The sequence below is a fragment of the Strix uralensis genome, chromosome 1 (genome assembly GCF_047716275.1).
Source record: "Strix uralensis isolate ZFMK-TIS-50842 chromosome 1, bStrUra1, whole genome shotgun sequence".
In the NCBI taxonomy this organism is placed as follows: Eukaryota; Metazoa; Chordata; class Aves; order Strigiformes; family Strigidae; genus Strix; species Strix uralensis.
In genome coordinates, this window is record NC_133972.1 from 154,522,950 (window position 1) to 154,539,750 (window position 16,801).

Genomic DNA, 16,801 nt, shown 5'->3' on the forward strand with positions numbered 1-16,801 from the left:
GTTCTTGAAATAAGCTGATATAAAAATGTCACTGAAGCTGAAGTACCTCCTATAAGGAGACAGTCCTTGTGATTCACTTTATGGAAATATTTACACTTCTACACAGTGAAAGTAAAATGTTGTCATTCTGTTCAATAATCATGCCTGCTCCACACAGGCTTATATTGCTTGAAGTTGTGTGTAATGGCTAAGGCTGTTGGCTAAAAAAGCAATGAGAAGCACACTAGCTCACAGAATTCCTGACTTGCAATATGAGTACTGAACTTTCTTTGTTTCTCTCAAATTGAATGTTGAATGAGGTGTAACCTGTAATCACCAGTAAGAAATTATTTAAATACTGTATTGGACATAACATCTAGATTGAATAACATTTTCCCCCATGTTTCCACTGGCACAATAGTTAGTTGAAACTGTGTAGGGTATCTTTAAAATATCTATGTTTTTTTCTCCTTGTGAAAATATATGTAAGGAAATGAATCATTATTGATAGAAGTGGAAATAGTCTGCAATTATTTTTTCATCAATTTTTTTTATTGTTTATACTTTATTCTGTGCTAGCAGTGCAATCTTCCCTTACAATTGTGCTCCTTTGGGCATTTGCAGATTCTGTTATTGAATTTTTTCCAGTGTTAATGACCTAATGACCCTCTCAAATCATACTACAGCATTGCTATAATGTGGCTGGAATGGAATGAGTTTGCAGCTGCCAACAGACAACGATTTAAAGAAATAACTTAATGAATAACACATTAAAATAAATATTTTGGATTCTGCATGAGATTTTCAAGATTTATGATGGGATTTGTGTCAAGAGATGTGTGCTTCCCGCTGGGTGAATCCCAGAGGAAAATGCTGGGATGTTTTGGGGGGGTACTATTTTCAAATCAAAATGTTAATCAGGATTCCCATGAATTTACCTATGTTTGAACCTGTTCAGTCCTGATCCATAAACCAGTTCACAATTTATGAATTTCTACTGATTAGATGAATGGGCTTAATCTGGTGGCTGTGTACTCAGACTCATGACATCAGTAAACAGTAAAGGATGTTGAAGAATCCCTTGGTGGAGATGACATGAAATGCAATAACTTCCAAATATGGAAACAACATAGTATTAATGACGATGTAGTTGTCATGATCTCTTTCTGACCATAATATTTATTTATTTATTTTTTTGACATTTTGATGTCATCTTAAAGAGTGTGCACTGGTAATGAAACAAGAATGACTTGACTTTCAGTGACAGCTCTGGTGGCCCTGCCTCAGCAAAGTACTTAGTATGTGCTTAAAATATAAATTTCCTAAGTGCATTGCTGAATAAGGGCCTAAGTACACTTCAAAAAAAAAAAAAAATGAGAGGAGGGGAAAGAAGAAAAAAGTGAGGAAGAGAAAGGAAAGGCTTCTCTTATTCATATAGTATCATTCACACTAGCAATATGACAATTAGTTTTTTGATTAAAGGTTTATGGTATTGAAAACAGGATGTAGAATGAAAATGCTTATAGACTCAAGCATGTTCCACCTTCAGTCTGAATAATATCCAACAGGTGTGGCTTGATCCCTTTACTCATTAGTGTCTGTATTGTACAACATGTTATGCTCATCCTCTGGTCTTTATCTCCTTTATAATACAAAGGTTGGGCTTTCACTATAGGGGCAAGTATCCACAAAAAGGTAACAAATTTTAAAAGTGATTGATGCACAGAGAGTTTCTGTGAAATGTTTATAGTATTTGAAAAATAAATATTGGCTTCACTGTTTGCTTGGTTTTCTTAATGCAAAATTAAGTTTAAAAAATGCCAAAATGAGTTATGTGGCACTAAGACCTCTGTAGAAAAATATAAACAGACTGTTAAAACATATTTCAACTCCCTTGGCGTCATTTGTGGCCGATAAAAAGTCATATATGAGTGAAAGGTTCACTGACTGTCACACATTTATGATCCAAGTCCTTTGCTGGTGCCACACTGACCAGGCTAACAGGGATCAGCATGTCTTACATGCTTTTTTTCCCCCTAAAAAACCCAGGTCATGACCTTATAAGAGCTGTGATTCACAGTAATGACTTCTTTGGTTCAAATGGCATTGAGATTGGTACAAAGAGGTTTTACTTCAGTGCAACTAAATTATAATGTTAAATAAGAGAAAACAGAACACAAACGGTGCGCATACACTTGGGCCAAGTGTAGTGAGCTGTTCCAGCACTGATTTAAAATTGAAAACATATCAGCCTCTAGTATCTGATGAAACAGAAAACTGGACACTAGACTCTGTATGGCACCAGGCATTCATTTGTCTTTTTCTAGTTAGGCTTCTACTGTTATTGAGTACCTCTTTCTTCCATGATAATAAAGGTTTATTTAAACTTTGCAGACCAACCAAACAATAAAAAGTACACTGCATTAGATAGCACAATATTTCTGTGCTCTGCTGTTCAAAGTTATCTGTTTGTAGGTTTACGTAAATCAGTAGTTCTTTAGACATGGTGTATACCTCTGCTTTGTGTTTTAACTCATTTGCTATATTGTTGCTGTGGACCAAATAATGAATAATATCACTTTTTATTATCATTACTTTAGAGACAGGCACAGCAAATTCAAGTATGTTTCCATTTGATAGGGAAAAAACCAAAAACAACAACAAAAGAACCACAAAATCTTAAAGACTGATGCAACGATTTACTCTGGAAAAATCTCGGATGATCCCTTTCCCAAATTCTCTCCATCTCACAGGTACACTTGACTTTTTGACTCATGAAAGAAGCAAACTCACAGAAAATATCACACCGCTTTGCTGGTATTATCCTGAAAAGATAGTGAATCAGTGCAGAAAATGTTCTCAGAATCAGGCTCTAGAAACACTTGCCAGTAGAGCTGTTAATGATAAAAAGGGGGAAAAAAACCCTGGACTTGGTGGGCTGGGCAGTTGGTAACAGACTTCAGAGACTTTAACCACGAACATACTAGATTAAATAAGGGTCACTCTAAGAATTTCTGCATGTGTTTTTTTGCAGGCAGATGAAAGCTTGTTCTGTCAGGTCTCTGAGCAGACATGAGCTCATTCTGCCCACACTCCATCCTGGCTGGAAGCTGTACTGTCACAATAAGCGTGACACTGAGCCTACTCAAGGGCAGGATATATTAGCTTGGGCTTGATGCCACATTGACAGGTCTACCAAGCTTCTGTTTAGCTCAGAAAGTGGGCAGAGAGTCAACAGCTATGTGGGCACAGACAGTTCACATCTCTTTGTTAGAAACTGTACAGAGGGGGCCTCCAGTTCCCATTCTTCTTTACTTCTGCATTGTGGAGAACTTAAGTTTGAATTTTTGGCAAATGGTGAAAATTGTGGACATTTTGGAAAAGTTTCCAAGCAGCATTATATTTTTATCTGGAGATATTGTCACTAATGCTAAATAAATTCATCATAATCTTGTAAACACTTAGTGGTCAAGTTCACCGTGATGGAGATCTTGGTCACTCACAGGAAAAATATAATTTTTCTATTTGAAATCAGAGACACATCTCATTCTTTGCATCCACATTTCAGCCTTTTCTGGACTGGTATTTAGAAGTGTCAGCTTCTTCAGTTTTGATCCAGGTTATGACAAGAATAACGTTCAGGTTAAATATTTTGAGCTGGAACTGAATTTGGATCCTGAAAATGTACTCCACTTCCCAGCATTCACAGATAATAGTGAGGAGAATGATACAACCATGGAACCTGCATTAAAGAAACTATTCTAATACAGAGATATTTTGTAATCCTGAATTTTACTGAGATATTTCTTCTTATTCTGCATTTTACTTTTGTATTAGTCTCTCATAGTCTTTTACTGTTTGCATCCTTAAACATATAGATTCATTATGTTGCAATCCTAAATTGTCAACATATCAGTGATTAGCAAACTAATGAAAGTCTAAATGTTCACACTGTGATGCTGTATCCATTTATAATTTTTGACCTGTTCTTACACATATGCTTCATCCACAAATTTTCACTATGCTAAAATCTACGTTCTGATAATCATTATAGTTGTAGAGAGCTTTAACACTTATGATGTTGTAAAAGAATTAAATAAATTTAAACAGCAAAAAAGTGATGGTGTTTTTTAAAACTCAACTGCTGATTAAGAAAATTATTGTAACAATAATTAGTTATTGTTTTATTTAGTTTTTTATAAAAGTAGAGCCAAATATCACATCACTTATGTCCCTGTGATGAATAGCCTGAATTTAAATGCCATCTGATCTTGAAGATGTCTGGATATCCTACGCACAATAGTTTTGATATAAAAAATTCCTCATGGGTGGCAAATATGCAGAAGTGTCTCAGCTTCACAAGGTTCTTTTATTCAGGAACTGTTTCATGTCAAAGCCCAGCGGAGACAAAGAAACAATGTTACTGGTTTCTATACCAAATTCTACACTAATACAAACATCAGTAGGTTTAAGCTCTTTGTAAATGCTTTGACAGAAGTAAATTAAAGAAACATAGATCTTCTTGGTGTTGTTACTGGCAAAAGTGGGAGTTCTTACCTTGGGGACAGTGAGGTCCACTCACACCAGGATTTTATAAACTTTGTTAAAATACTTGTTTCACATTCTTTCTTAATACAAATATGTAGATGTGGCATAAAGCAACAAAGGCTTAAAAGAGAGCAACAGTGTGCAAGAAGAATAACAATATAGATTACTCATAAAGATAATATCAACAAGATGAGAGTAGTCATTTTACATTGGAGAACCAAAAAAACGACCATTACCTTATAAAAGCCTGTGAAGCTTTCTATTACATGCCCTGACATGTTCTGCCTGTCCCTGATAGCTCTGGAATCGCTGCTGAAATTCTCCATTGAGCTACAATACATAACAAGTAAGATCACTGCTGAGTTTCCATAGATATTTTTTCTGCCAATGCTTACATGCATTAAAGAGTGATCTCAGATTTGTGTGTCTGTGCAGTAGACCTCAGGAGGGATTTCACTATACTGTTCTTGTTTTGCATGATATTTTTTTCACACAAGCCTACTAAGATTTTTTCTGTAGAGATCCTCACCAGGTAATAAGTAGTTGAGCTACCAGTAGTTGTTACTCTCCACTTTTCCTGTAACAACTTACTGATCTGAGTGGTTACCCACCATGTAAAATGATGGTTTCTATTCACTCAGCAAGAGAAAGGTTTAAAACCACAAAGCTTCCCTCGCAACAGTCCCATAACCAGCAACATGTGTCCCACAGCAAAAAATTGTTCAAGATCCACTGAGCCTTGCAGGGGGTACAAGTGTAAATCTGTAGCAGAATTGTTTGTATACTGTTCAGAGTTCAGGGATAGTTCTCACTCCTTCATAACATATTTGCATCATTTAATCAAAGCCTATTTAATTAAAAATGAGATATAATCTATGGAGCAGGCAGCATAATCTTGGAATTCCCTCTCCCACCTCGTTGACAAATGACCCAGTACCTACACATTCACTGAGCAGTGAATTCTTCCCTGCAGAGTATCAGAGCTTCATCGGAGCCTGTTCCCCTGCAGGGCGGATTGCTGCTTTCTCTTGGGAAGCAATAACTATGGTCTGGATCCCCTCTGGCAAGTGAATGCACTAACGCAGGGTCTTTCCTTTCTTTCCTGAGTAAGGCAGGACATTGTCTCCTACCCTTAGGCTGTGGGCTGTGAACTGTCAGTGGATATAAATGGATGCCTTGCTATTTTCAGAATTTCCTAATTGTTAACTCTAAGCAGCTCTCTTCTCTGCATGTTGCCTGATTTGGCTTCTGCCTAAGTAGCTTATCTCTCCCCAGGCATGGACTGAGAATCGAGTGTCTCAGCTACAGTCTGTTCCTATGGTCCAACAGCTTTAATGTTAGCACTGAAAATCTTTATCTTACCTACCTGTAGGAGACCATGTCTGATTTGTGAATAAGGACTTAAATTCATTAAATCCAGGATGATGTTTAAAACTAGTAAGTTGTTACAAAACTTTTCTTTTTGTTGCCTCAAGTGATCAGTAGTTTGAATTGATGTGTTTATTTTATTGTAGATAAGCTTTATGGGAAAATAAGATACTTTTGTTCTTACTCATATATTTTCCTTTTCTTAAAAAATGAATCTAGGAGCCTGGAGGAGTTGATAATGACATGCCCACTATGTCCCATAGCGATAGCTGTGGTGGAACGTATTGGAAAACAAGCTTCTCGCCAGCTATGTGGTTGAAAAGCCCTGAAACACCAAAGCAAAGAAAAATTTATGGAAACATAAGAGCACAATCAAACTTAATTATTGGAAGTTTCTTATGAGTAGCCTACCAACTACTTCTTATGAGTAGCCTACCTAGCCTACACTGGAAGGTGTGTGTTCTGCAGGTACATGAAAATGTGTATAAGGATAAAAGTTATCTAGTCTTGGTGAAGGAAATGTATCAACCTTCAGAAGGTAATTAAAAATTAACCATTTGAGGGAAAAGGATAGAGAAAAGCAAGGCTGAAGATGGCAACAATTTAGAGATGGCTTGAAAGATCTAATAATGAAAATAAACTAATAGATATCTACCTTTTATTGATGAATAAGTTGATACACAAAAATGGTTAGGTCATTGTTATATGAGACATTTTCTGAGTAATTCACATTAGAGGCTTTGCTTTCCTCCCAGAAAGCAAAGCTGCTGTACAAGCAACAATGTATGCCTTGTAAAGCCTGTATACCAGTACTTTTCTAAAATCTTAAGTAAGGAATTTCCTGGAGTTTATGGAACACTTTTGGTGGTATCCCTTTGTATCTTAGATATAGGTACAATAAAGAGCTCTAGCATTATCTATGACCAAAATAAAACACAAAAAGAAATGTTAGGGGCTTTTAATGGTGGTTTTTTAACAGATACTGTCTGATAAATCATATAATTTCTGGGATGACCTTGCATATATGAATTGGCATTTGACTTTCTAAAAAATAGATTTTCGTATCGCCTGAAATGCAGTTCACACCTATGATCGATTGATTTAGAAAGGTGAGGAGGTTTGTGCCCTTCAAAGTGTATTACTGTAACTGAATAAGTAGATACTCTTTATCAAAAGGGCCTGAAAACTAATAGCAGGAACTGTTTAAGACTAAGAAGGCTAATGATGAAAACTGCAAATACCTAACTCTTTCAGAGGACATAATATATCTTCTGTGTATGGAATTATTTGTGCTATGACACTTATAAAGAACCACATAATACAATTCCAAATTAAATTTCTCACTTTTTAAGATGTTTAAGTTATAAGCTAAGAACAGTAATCATTAATGCCTTTCTGTCATGTGAAATAGACAGTTCAGTGAACTATGTTAGTGAACTATGTTAGTACAAGGTCTCATTGGTAGTTCTGTAACAATTTGTAGATTTTGGAAAATCAGTTATTATACTTCATATATGGAGTATATATGGACAGATATAGTTTGGTATTGAATGTCTGTTATAGCTGGGTCTGGTACAACTGTCCTTTCATGGCTGCTGCCTGTGCTCTTTCTTCACTCAGACATGGCAGTCACTAGATTTTGCAGAGCTGCCAGTTATGAAATTTCAGGGGGATAACAAAGAATTACATACCACTTCACGAGGGCCTACTTTGCCAAAATGAACCTGTTTTCTTGCTTCTTGAAGGGAATATAAATGAAAAATGCTTTGGTGCTGGCAACCTCCCCCTGCTCCCCAGCCAACTTCCCACCAAAATAGACATGTGGTTGGGGAAAGTGCTACTGCCTGATCCCCTATCCAACTGAGCCCTCCTCTCCCCCTCAGGAGCTGCACATCATCCCTCTTCTATCCATTCCCATCATTCTCTCTCACTATTTACTTCCCCTTCTCTGCTCAGTCACTCCTTTAGAGTATTAAGTATTCTGAATACATGCATTCTCATTATATTCCATAACACAGAAGAAAACCTCTGGTTCTGCTTCAGGATGGTCACAGCTATTGTATAGTGAACTACAAGTGAGCTTTATGTAGTTAGAGGTGGGAAATGATCAGCTGTGGATGGATAGTAAACATAGGGATTTATATGGATTAAGTTACATTTTATTATTCATAAACTCCACAAGCATATTTTCATTAACTTTCAGTTACTCCGATAAAATGCTATATTTAATTTCTGCTTACATTTGAGATAGTGCATGGACTGCCAGTGAGTTTTAGTCAGTGATATAATATAGCAACACTGGCTTGGTTCCAGAAAGACTCTGGTTAATGGGCATAAGATCGAATCCCTGCACTTCCAGTATTTAGATTTCATGGAATATTACTGGACTGACAGTGTTCTTAAATAGAATAAAGTTATTTCAGCCAGATATTTATATACACATAGAGCCATTAATTTTTTTCTATATTATCCATTTTATACCATCATTTGGTGAAAAAATATTAAACATATTTTCAAATCATGGAAAGTATGCTCAGCACAGATATCATTCTGTCTGTTAATGGGATTTTACATGGATATTTCCTCTGAAATAAACTTGCAAATTGAATTTCAAGCTTCCAAATAAAAGTAAATTACTATGGGTTTAAATTTTTGCACCATATCTATTTTCTGAATTATTTTGTAGTTTTCATATTTGGCAAGAAAAGTACCAGGGTCTGAGCACAGGACTGGGTCTCAGAGGATCTGTGTTTATTTTCTTGCTTTACTACAGATTTCCTATGTGTCCTCCACTGTACTTTTTCTTCCTCATTTGAGAATGGTCCCTTTGAAGGTTTACTGTGATACAAACAATGCAGAAGCAGCTAAAGAGATGGATCAGAAAAACTTATAAGTCAGGCCGATTCCCTGTTATAACTAAAGTGATACAAGAAGAAAATATGTTACTTATGACAAATACATCACTGAAAAGTCTGGGCAATAACAATGAACCACACCAATGTTTAAAAATTAAGCTTTGTACATTGAGGAAAGTGACAATGGCCTGATAATGTCCTGCTGTTGAAACAGCAATAGTCTGTGGAATATATTTTAAATTAAAGATACAGAAAACCAGCTGTCCCCATAAAAGTCACACTCTCAAATACTTCTTTTTACTTATTACAGCATTTTCAGTGGTACAATTCAAATTACTGTACAAATAATATTTTTTCTCTACTTTACAGAAAGAAAAGTGAGAAAATTTTGTAAGACATTCCAGCATTAGTTCAACAATGGTGATGAGATAAACCAATAACCTCCACCTTAAAAAAAACAAGGATTAACATTACATCAAGGCCTCTGGCTCCAGGCTACCTATCTAGTTTGCCTAAGAAAACAGAAAGAAATAATACTGTTGCTGAAATAAATAAACAAACTCTTAAACAAGCAAGAGCTAAAAAATCCAGTACTCTGGGGACACCTTATTGTGGCCTTTCAATACTTAAAGAAGGCTTATAAGAAAGATGGGGACAGAATTTTTAGCAGGGCCTGTTGCAATAGGACAGGGGGTAATGATTTTAAACTAAAAGAGGGTAGATTTAGACTAGATATAAGGAAGTATTTTTTTACAGTGAGGATGGTGACACACTGGAACAAGTTGCCCAGAGAGGTGGTAGATGCGCTGTCCCTGGAAAGGTCATTCAAGGTCAGTTTGGAAGGGGCTCTGAGCAACCTGATCTAGTTGAAGATGTCCCTGCTCATTGTGGGGGCGGGGTGGTCTAGATGACCTTTGAAGGTCCTTTCCAGCCCAAACTATTCTATGATTCTATGATTTTACTCAGTGAAATAAAAACTCTCTGCTAACAGTCCCATAGTGTCTAACAATTGTTTGTTTACATTCAACAACTAATTTGGTTACCCAAAGTAAAGCCTGGAGAGTAATAGCATTTTGGAGTGCTTGGAAACTGTGCTACCTAGATTTGTATGAATCACAGGACCATGTCAGTGGTTTGAAGTGATTTGAATCATTTCAATGACTCTCCCCCCGGTTTGCAACAGATTTCATTAACTTTTTGCCTCTGCAGACCCATACATCTGATTCTTCTCTATATAACTGATATTATTCTGTCAACTTGTCTCTTTCTGTTGCACTAATAATGTATCACAGAATCACAGAATCTTTCAGGTTGGAAAAGACCCTTGGGATCATCGAGTCCAACCATCAGCCCTACTCTACAAAGTTCTCCCCTACACCATATCCCCCAACATCTCATCCAAACGACCCTTAAACACATCTAGGGATGGTGACTCCACCACCTCCCTGGGCAGCCTATTCCACTGTCTGACCACTCTTTCTGTGAAAAACTTTTTCCTAATGTCCAGTCTGAACCTCCCTTGTTGGAGTTTAAAGCCATTCCCTCTTGTTCTGTCACTAATCACCTGTGAGAAGAGACCAGCACCAACCTCTCTACAATGTCCTTTCAGGTAGCTGTAGAGAGTGATGAGCTCTCCCCTCAGCCTTCTCTTCCTCAAACTAAACAGTCCCAGCTCCTTCAATCACTCCTCATAGGATCTGTTCTCCAGGCCCTTCACCAGCTTTGTTGCCCTCCTCTGCACTCGCTCCAGCACCTCGATATCCCTCTCGTATTGAGGTGCCCAAAACTGGACACAATACTCCAGGTGTGGCCTCACCAGTGCAGAGTACAGGGGGATGATCACCTCCCTACTTCTGCTGGTCACACTATTTCTAATACAAGCCAGTATCTATGCACTCTTTTATTTTCTCCTAAGATTTCCTAATCTCTTTATCATGCTGGTTCCAATATAAAGACTGTTCTCCTTAATTTTAACTATCAAAAGTCAGCCATCACCTTAAGTACATGATTCACTCACAGAAGTTAGGATGCTCTCTGTCCATCATCAGTTTCACCTATACCTACAGCAATCTCAGTCTTGCTCACCTCAGCAGCACTGACTTATCATTTAATCATATTCCTCCATAGGTAGGACCAAAGGTAGTGAATCATTACAGCAATGGAAAGCTTATCTAAATAAAAGAATTAATAAATACTGGAATATATTGTCATAGGCAGGTGAGGGTATATTCAGCTTCTCTAAGGGTTCTGAGGTACAAATAGCTCAGCCAATTAAAAACCGTATTTCTCCCATTTTCCATCCCATGCCTTGCTTGGAAGTGCTGTTCCTGTATCATGAGTAGCAAAACCAGATCTGCATGCAGGCTGAACTTACTGCTGTTCAAAATCCATCCTCAGTATATCTGCTTTCATTAACTAATATGTGGGATTATGGAGTGTGGTGCCTAAAATCCCAACACTTCTCTTTCCTGTTTAATTCTGGAGGGTCTGAGGACACAGGTCTGAGCAGCAGTGTGTCATATCTGTACAGCTCTTAAGAACATCAAAAAATGTCAACGGACTATCATGAGTGGACTAGGTAAAGTCTGCACAGGAAAAGAGGAGAGGCTGTGTGTCTTCTGGGAGTCTCATCTTACATTTTTATAGTCCTATGAATAATTCTTTTGATTTAAGAAACACTGTGCTAAATGGGGGCTTGCAAGATTTGACTTACTCTGTGGAGATTTTACTTGCCACAGTGTAAGACTTGCAAAGAGACTGGCAGAGATAGTTTTCATCATATTTACAGACTCTGTGTAATCATTTTGTGTAGATAAGAAGCCCAAGGATGTTCTAACGGAAATTAATCACTTACATGCTTCCGTGCTATTGAAGGTTTCACATGTGGTGCAACATTGATTTTCCTGTTTCAGTTATCATTTATCATTATATATTTACTACTTCAGTATCCACCTTCTCATCTCAACTTTCTTTTATGCAGTCATCATCTGGGATAAATAGATATTTTTCTGTATTCCCAGAAACCCTTTTGGAGCTGTCTCATTTTGAAATAGAAACAAGTATATTTTTAACGTACATGTGTTCAACATTACTCTTTTTAATCATAGATTCTTTAGGCTAATAAAAAGTAGCAAAGAGAATACAAACAACCCAGAGAAAAAACAGAACCCTTCTGAAATCACCAACTGGGAGTTATCCAGACTGAATTGAACCTTGCATAATGTTGGGGCTGGATTTTGGAAAAGCAGCGTGGAAATGATTCTCCATATTTTTTCAGACATGTTTTATCACTTCATGGTATTTGGGTTTTTTGGGGTTTTTGGGTTTTTTTTTGTTTGTTTGTTTGTTTGTTTTTAAATTGCTATATTCAGATGTGAGACCTGGAACCTTAATTGTTCTTCATGTTTTCCAAATGTACAAGGTACTGCCATAGCATAAATGAAAGATGTTCTACTTCTTGAGCTTTTCTTTTCATTTCAATACCCTTTCTCTATTTCAGATCTCCTTGATCTACTGCCCAGACCAGCTTGGAAACTTGTCTCTTTGCTAGTTATTATTTCTTAGTGAACCTGTATTATATGAAACTAATGTAGAGTGCAGCCAGCCTACAATTACTTATGTTTGTAAACAGTGTTGAAGAAGCAATATTTAATGTTGCTAGAAAAGCAGAAAATCCTAATAGTTTCCAAAATAAGAGAGTATCGAATTTGTCTAGTAAAATTGTCTCATGATTCACATATGAACAGCAACTAAAATTTTGAAAAAGTATGCTGTTCTGTGTTTGAGGTATTGAAACCAAATATGGCAAATGCCCGACAACTGTGAAGGAAAGGCACTGGGAACAGGAGGTTGGGAACTGTGGTTTTCAACTTCAGAGGAATCATCTAAATTCTTAATGGCAGCTCCTCAGATAAAAAGAAAACAGCATTCTCTGAAGGGTGGCCAGCTGTTTAGGACTCCATAATCAGGCTTTTATTTGGCCTGCCTTCTGGAGTTGCTTCTATCACAGATAGTGGTGCTGGCAAGCAAAATAGTTTTTATATCATAGGATGCATTCTTGTAATAATTGCTAAAAAAGCCCAACATAATTTTGGTTTGCAAAATGTCTGTTGGACATATATCTGTCTGGACTAGGCACTAGTGCATTTGTCAAGCATGAAAAAAAAATTTAGATTTGCATGTAGTTTACACTTCATTATTTCCAGAACTGTCACCATGTTACTTGGTTATTTTCTTTAAATATGCAGATATGTTTGAGTAAAAATAATTGAGGAATTCATCTGAAACCCAAAGGGCCAAGAGAGATGGATAGAGCCTTTTTACTTCTTCATGTTTCCCTCTCTGTTTATTCCAGAATAATGTGAATGGAACTGATTCCCATTCCCTAGACAGAGGAACTTCAGTTGTACTGTAAAAAGGCCACACAGAGAGCATGAGTAGAGCACATTCTGGCCTTTAATTGGACTATAGAGTAGGACAGGAACCAAAACTGCAATCATTAGTTGTAAGTCAAATTCCTTCTGATTTTTCTAGAAAAGTGACTTGAACAGGGATAGCAGAATTTATCCCTGTTACTCAACATTATACTTTTTGAGGCCTGTACACTCTTTCTGATTTAATGTCTACACTTTTGAAATACATCTCTTTTGTTTTTCTTGTTCAGCAAGTTTTCACAATTGTTTCCATGTTCAGAAAATATGTTTTATATTACCAAAAGATCTCCCTTTCTTCTAATGAAAATGGGTTTCCTTTCCTTTCCTAAATATTCCCCTGTTCATATAGACATCCTGGAGACCTAGACTGTTTCAGGATGATTTTCCTGGGCTACTCTTCTGTCCATCCACATATTAAACTTAATCTATTTAAGAAATCTCCAAATGCCTGTGTTATCAGCTAAGGCAGAGAAACAAATCCTATGCCCAAGTCCTTTAAAGTCTCTTTCTTTGAGGCAAAGTTTATCACAGATAACAAAGGACATGTCAAAATTTGAATAAAGTTTAAATCTTGGGCTAGGGCTTGCTCTTTGGCCTTCAAAGTTAGTGGCACACCAGTATGCGTGTCTGTCTGGCTAGACTTTCTTCCCCAACACGCTAACATGGATTTGCTCAGTGTGTAATGGAAAAAGTCCCTGCTCCATGGGATCCCACAGTTGTGTTCAGGAATTGCCTGGGGAAGTGCTACTTGGATCAGGCTTAAACTGTGCCAGGAAAAAGGCAATCAATTCAATACACACAGACAACTGTACATAATTTCTTGAGCCTGTGTCCTGGTCCTGGTTGGTGGTTAGCATCTGAGGAAGTCTTAGGTCACAGTCCCCAGCAGAGTTCCCAGACTGTTGGAGGAACAATGGTGCAGACCTTCCCCAAAACTCCTTGCCTCTTCTTCTACTCTGAGCTCATTACATGGATTTATGATAGGCAGAAATCCCTTAAGCATTTCCAAATTTCTCTACTATCTTACTTCAAATACAGTCTAGCATTTTGATACAAAACAAGAAATTCTCTTGCTATTTTACCACAAATGAACTCTGAAAAAAAATCCTCCCTTAACATAAGCTTTAATATAAGTTAAATTTTCAACATCCTTCCAATTCCTCAACAATACATGTTGTCCCTATTCAGTACAGAATAAATGTCAGCAAAAAAGACACTGTTTTATTTACCAAATTCAGCCATCTTAATTCACTCTCTGAGTAATACTCCTGGCATCTTCTCTGAATTTCATTGTAATTTTTCAAGTTACATGTAACTCTGTCCTTTGACATTTTTCCTCACTTGTCAAGTATTTGTCCGATCTTTTTCTTACATTTTTGAATACCATCTTCTACTAATGTTTAAGGCCCCACCTTTTCCACTTTTACACTGCTGGTTTTATGTCTTGTATAAATACTTCTAGCCTCTGTTTTGAGAAATTTCCTTCGCTTATAAGTACCCTTTGCCTAAGAGCACCTCAGAATAGGTGCTTCACCTTCCCAAATCTGGGGAAACCACATGCCACAGGCAGTGACAGGCACAGCATTGCTGGAGGCAATGGAGGACAGAGCTGTCCTTTGTATGCCATGGGATAGTCCTTGCTTTACGCAGAAGCTAAACTCATATAGATTGCTTCTAAATGTAGCTTTTGCACTTCTACACTACGCAGTAGTGCCCTCTAACAAACCCCAGGACACAGGGGCACTACATTGTGTCCCACCTGGGCAGAGTCCTGTCAGCAGAAAGACCAAACTGCTCTCGCCTCCATTTCTCTGGAGGCCCAAGGGGAAGGGAGGGAGGTGATCAGGTGATTTCTGAGAATCAAGTTACTTGAATTTAAAAATCTGAATACCAACTTAGTTTCACATGTTATGACTTGAATGTTTGGGTTTACAATATATTTGTTTCTCTCCTAAGTCTTATGCTAACTAGATGTGCTGTAATAAATAATTTAGGATATTTTTCTGTGTTTCATTTTCTTTCTCCAGCATTGTACTGTCTGTTCAGATGAAGCAATGATTTTAAAAAATTTTAAATTAAACCACCTAGGTCATCCATATTTCTTGTGTCTCTAAGGTTATTTTCATTTTTTAATAAGTAGATGTAAGTTTCTTACTTTTTTATTTAAAAAAAACAAAAGGAGAAAACTATTATTGCAAAGAGGTTTGATTTCATATGTCTTTTTGAACTATAATAAATGCTGCATACTGCATGTTACTGCTGATGATGAATGAAGGCTATCTAGTACCGGACACTTTATTTTGTGTGGTTTATCTCCTCACAATAAGATCCAGCAATCTGGTTTTCCTCTTAATTTGCACTGAATTTTTAGTTTGGAAATATCAAATGTTTTAACAGAATTTTTGGTCTTTTCTTTCCATGTCCATTGCTTCAGATTTATGCTTCCAAGGTAGAAATCCTTCAAGCTGTAATGAAGAATCCATATCCTTTTTCTATTCAATCAGTTTTGAGTTCTGATGGTCTCAGATACGCTAAAAATTATATGACTTTTAGCAGTTCTACCAGCCAGCATGATTAATAGATCATCCCTTGTTCTCAGATATATTAGATTTACTTTAACCTTCCATCACTGAGAAATCAGATTTCTATTTTATTTTTCATTTTCTTTATTCACTTTCAATGAAAATCAGAATCATATTATTGTCCTTTCTCATACTTAACAAGCAAACAATGAACAATATTTATCACTCAGCAGAGTCAAAACAATTTCAATAGATTCTTACCTGTAATTCTGCTTTTCATTTCCTATGTGAAATCTGTCATACTGTGAATATGCCCGGTTTCCTTCCCAGTCCATTAATTCAATTCTTAGAGAATATTGCCTCTGACTTGTTATTGCAAAGATAAATTCATTTCCCAGCCAATGTTCACCTGATGGGCTACCAAAACCCTAGAAAAAAGTTGGCAAAATAACTAGATGTAATTATTTTAATTGGTAGAAACTTTATGCAATAATAAAACCATCATTATATTTTACCTATACTTTTAATTACTGATCATGGTTTTCTGTGTTCCAATTTGACTATCTCTAAAATGAGTCTACTAATATGTACCAAGTAGAGTGCCATGCAGTTAAACTGATATTTGAAAGGACAGTTGAGATTATCAGTTGAAAATCACTTTCCAGTTAGAAAATATTAATAATATGATGCTTTATTTGCACATGTTTCAATGGGCATACTGGACATAGACATATTCTAGAATAACCTAGTCATCATTAAAACGGTTAAGTCAAAATGGAATTCTGCTATACACTATAAAAGGCTAAGAAGAGTTTAAATTAGCCTAGATTAAATTAGCTATGGATGATAGCTCATGTCTTAATCTCTAAAGAAGAATGGACTGTTCCTTTGCTGTCAAGTGTCTGTCACAACAGAAGGAGGGAGTTTTTTAGTTTAAAATCCTTTTCTGTGTATAAGACCTGCTGGACAGGACAGTGTCTGTGAGCGATCCTCTGTTGTAACATTTATTTACTTCATCCTTGGTCCACTAAAGCTCATATTAGCTAAGATTTTGGCTACTAAAATGTTATTTTTTTCTTACCCTGCTGAGGTGAAA

General features: G+C 36.7%; 1 protein-coding gene across 1 annotated transcript in view; it reads right to left on the reverse strand.

Moving 5' to 3' along the window:
- Positions 1-16,801, reverse strand: part of ANGPT1 (angiopoietin 1) — a 171,588-nt gene that overhangs the window by 24,122 nt on the left and 130,665 nt on the right. The window contains exon 7 of the mRNA XM_074894355.1: positions 15,967-16,133. Within this exon, the coding sequence (XP_074750456.1) occupies positions 15,967-16,133 (167 nt within the window). The remainder of the gene's footprint in view (positions 1-15,966; positions 16,134-16,801) is intronic.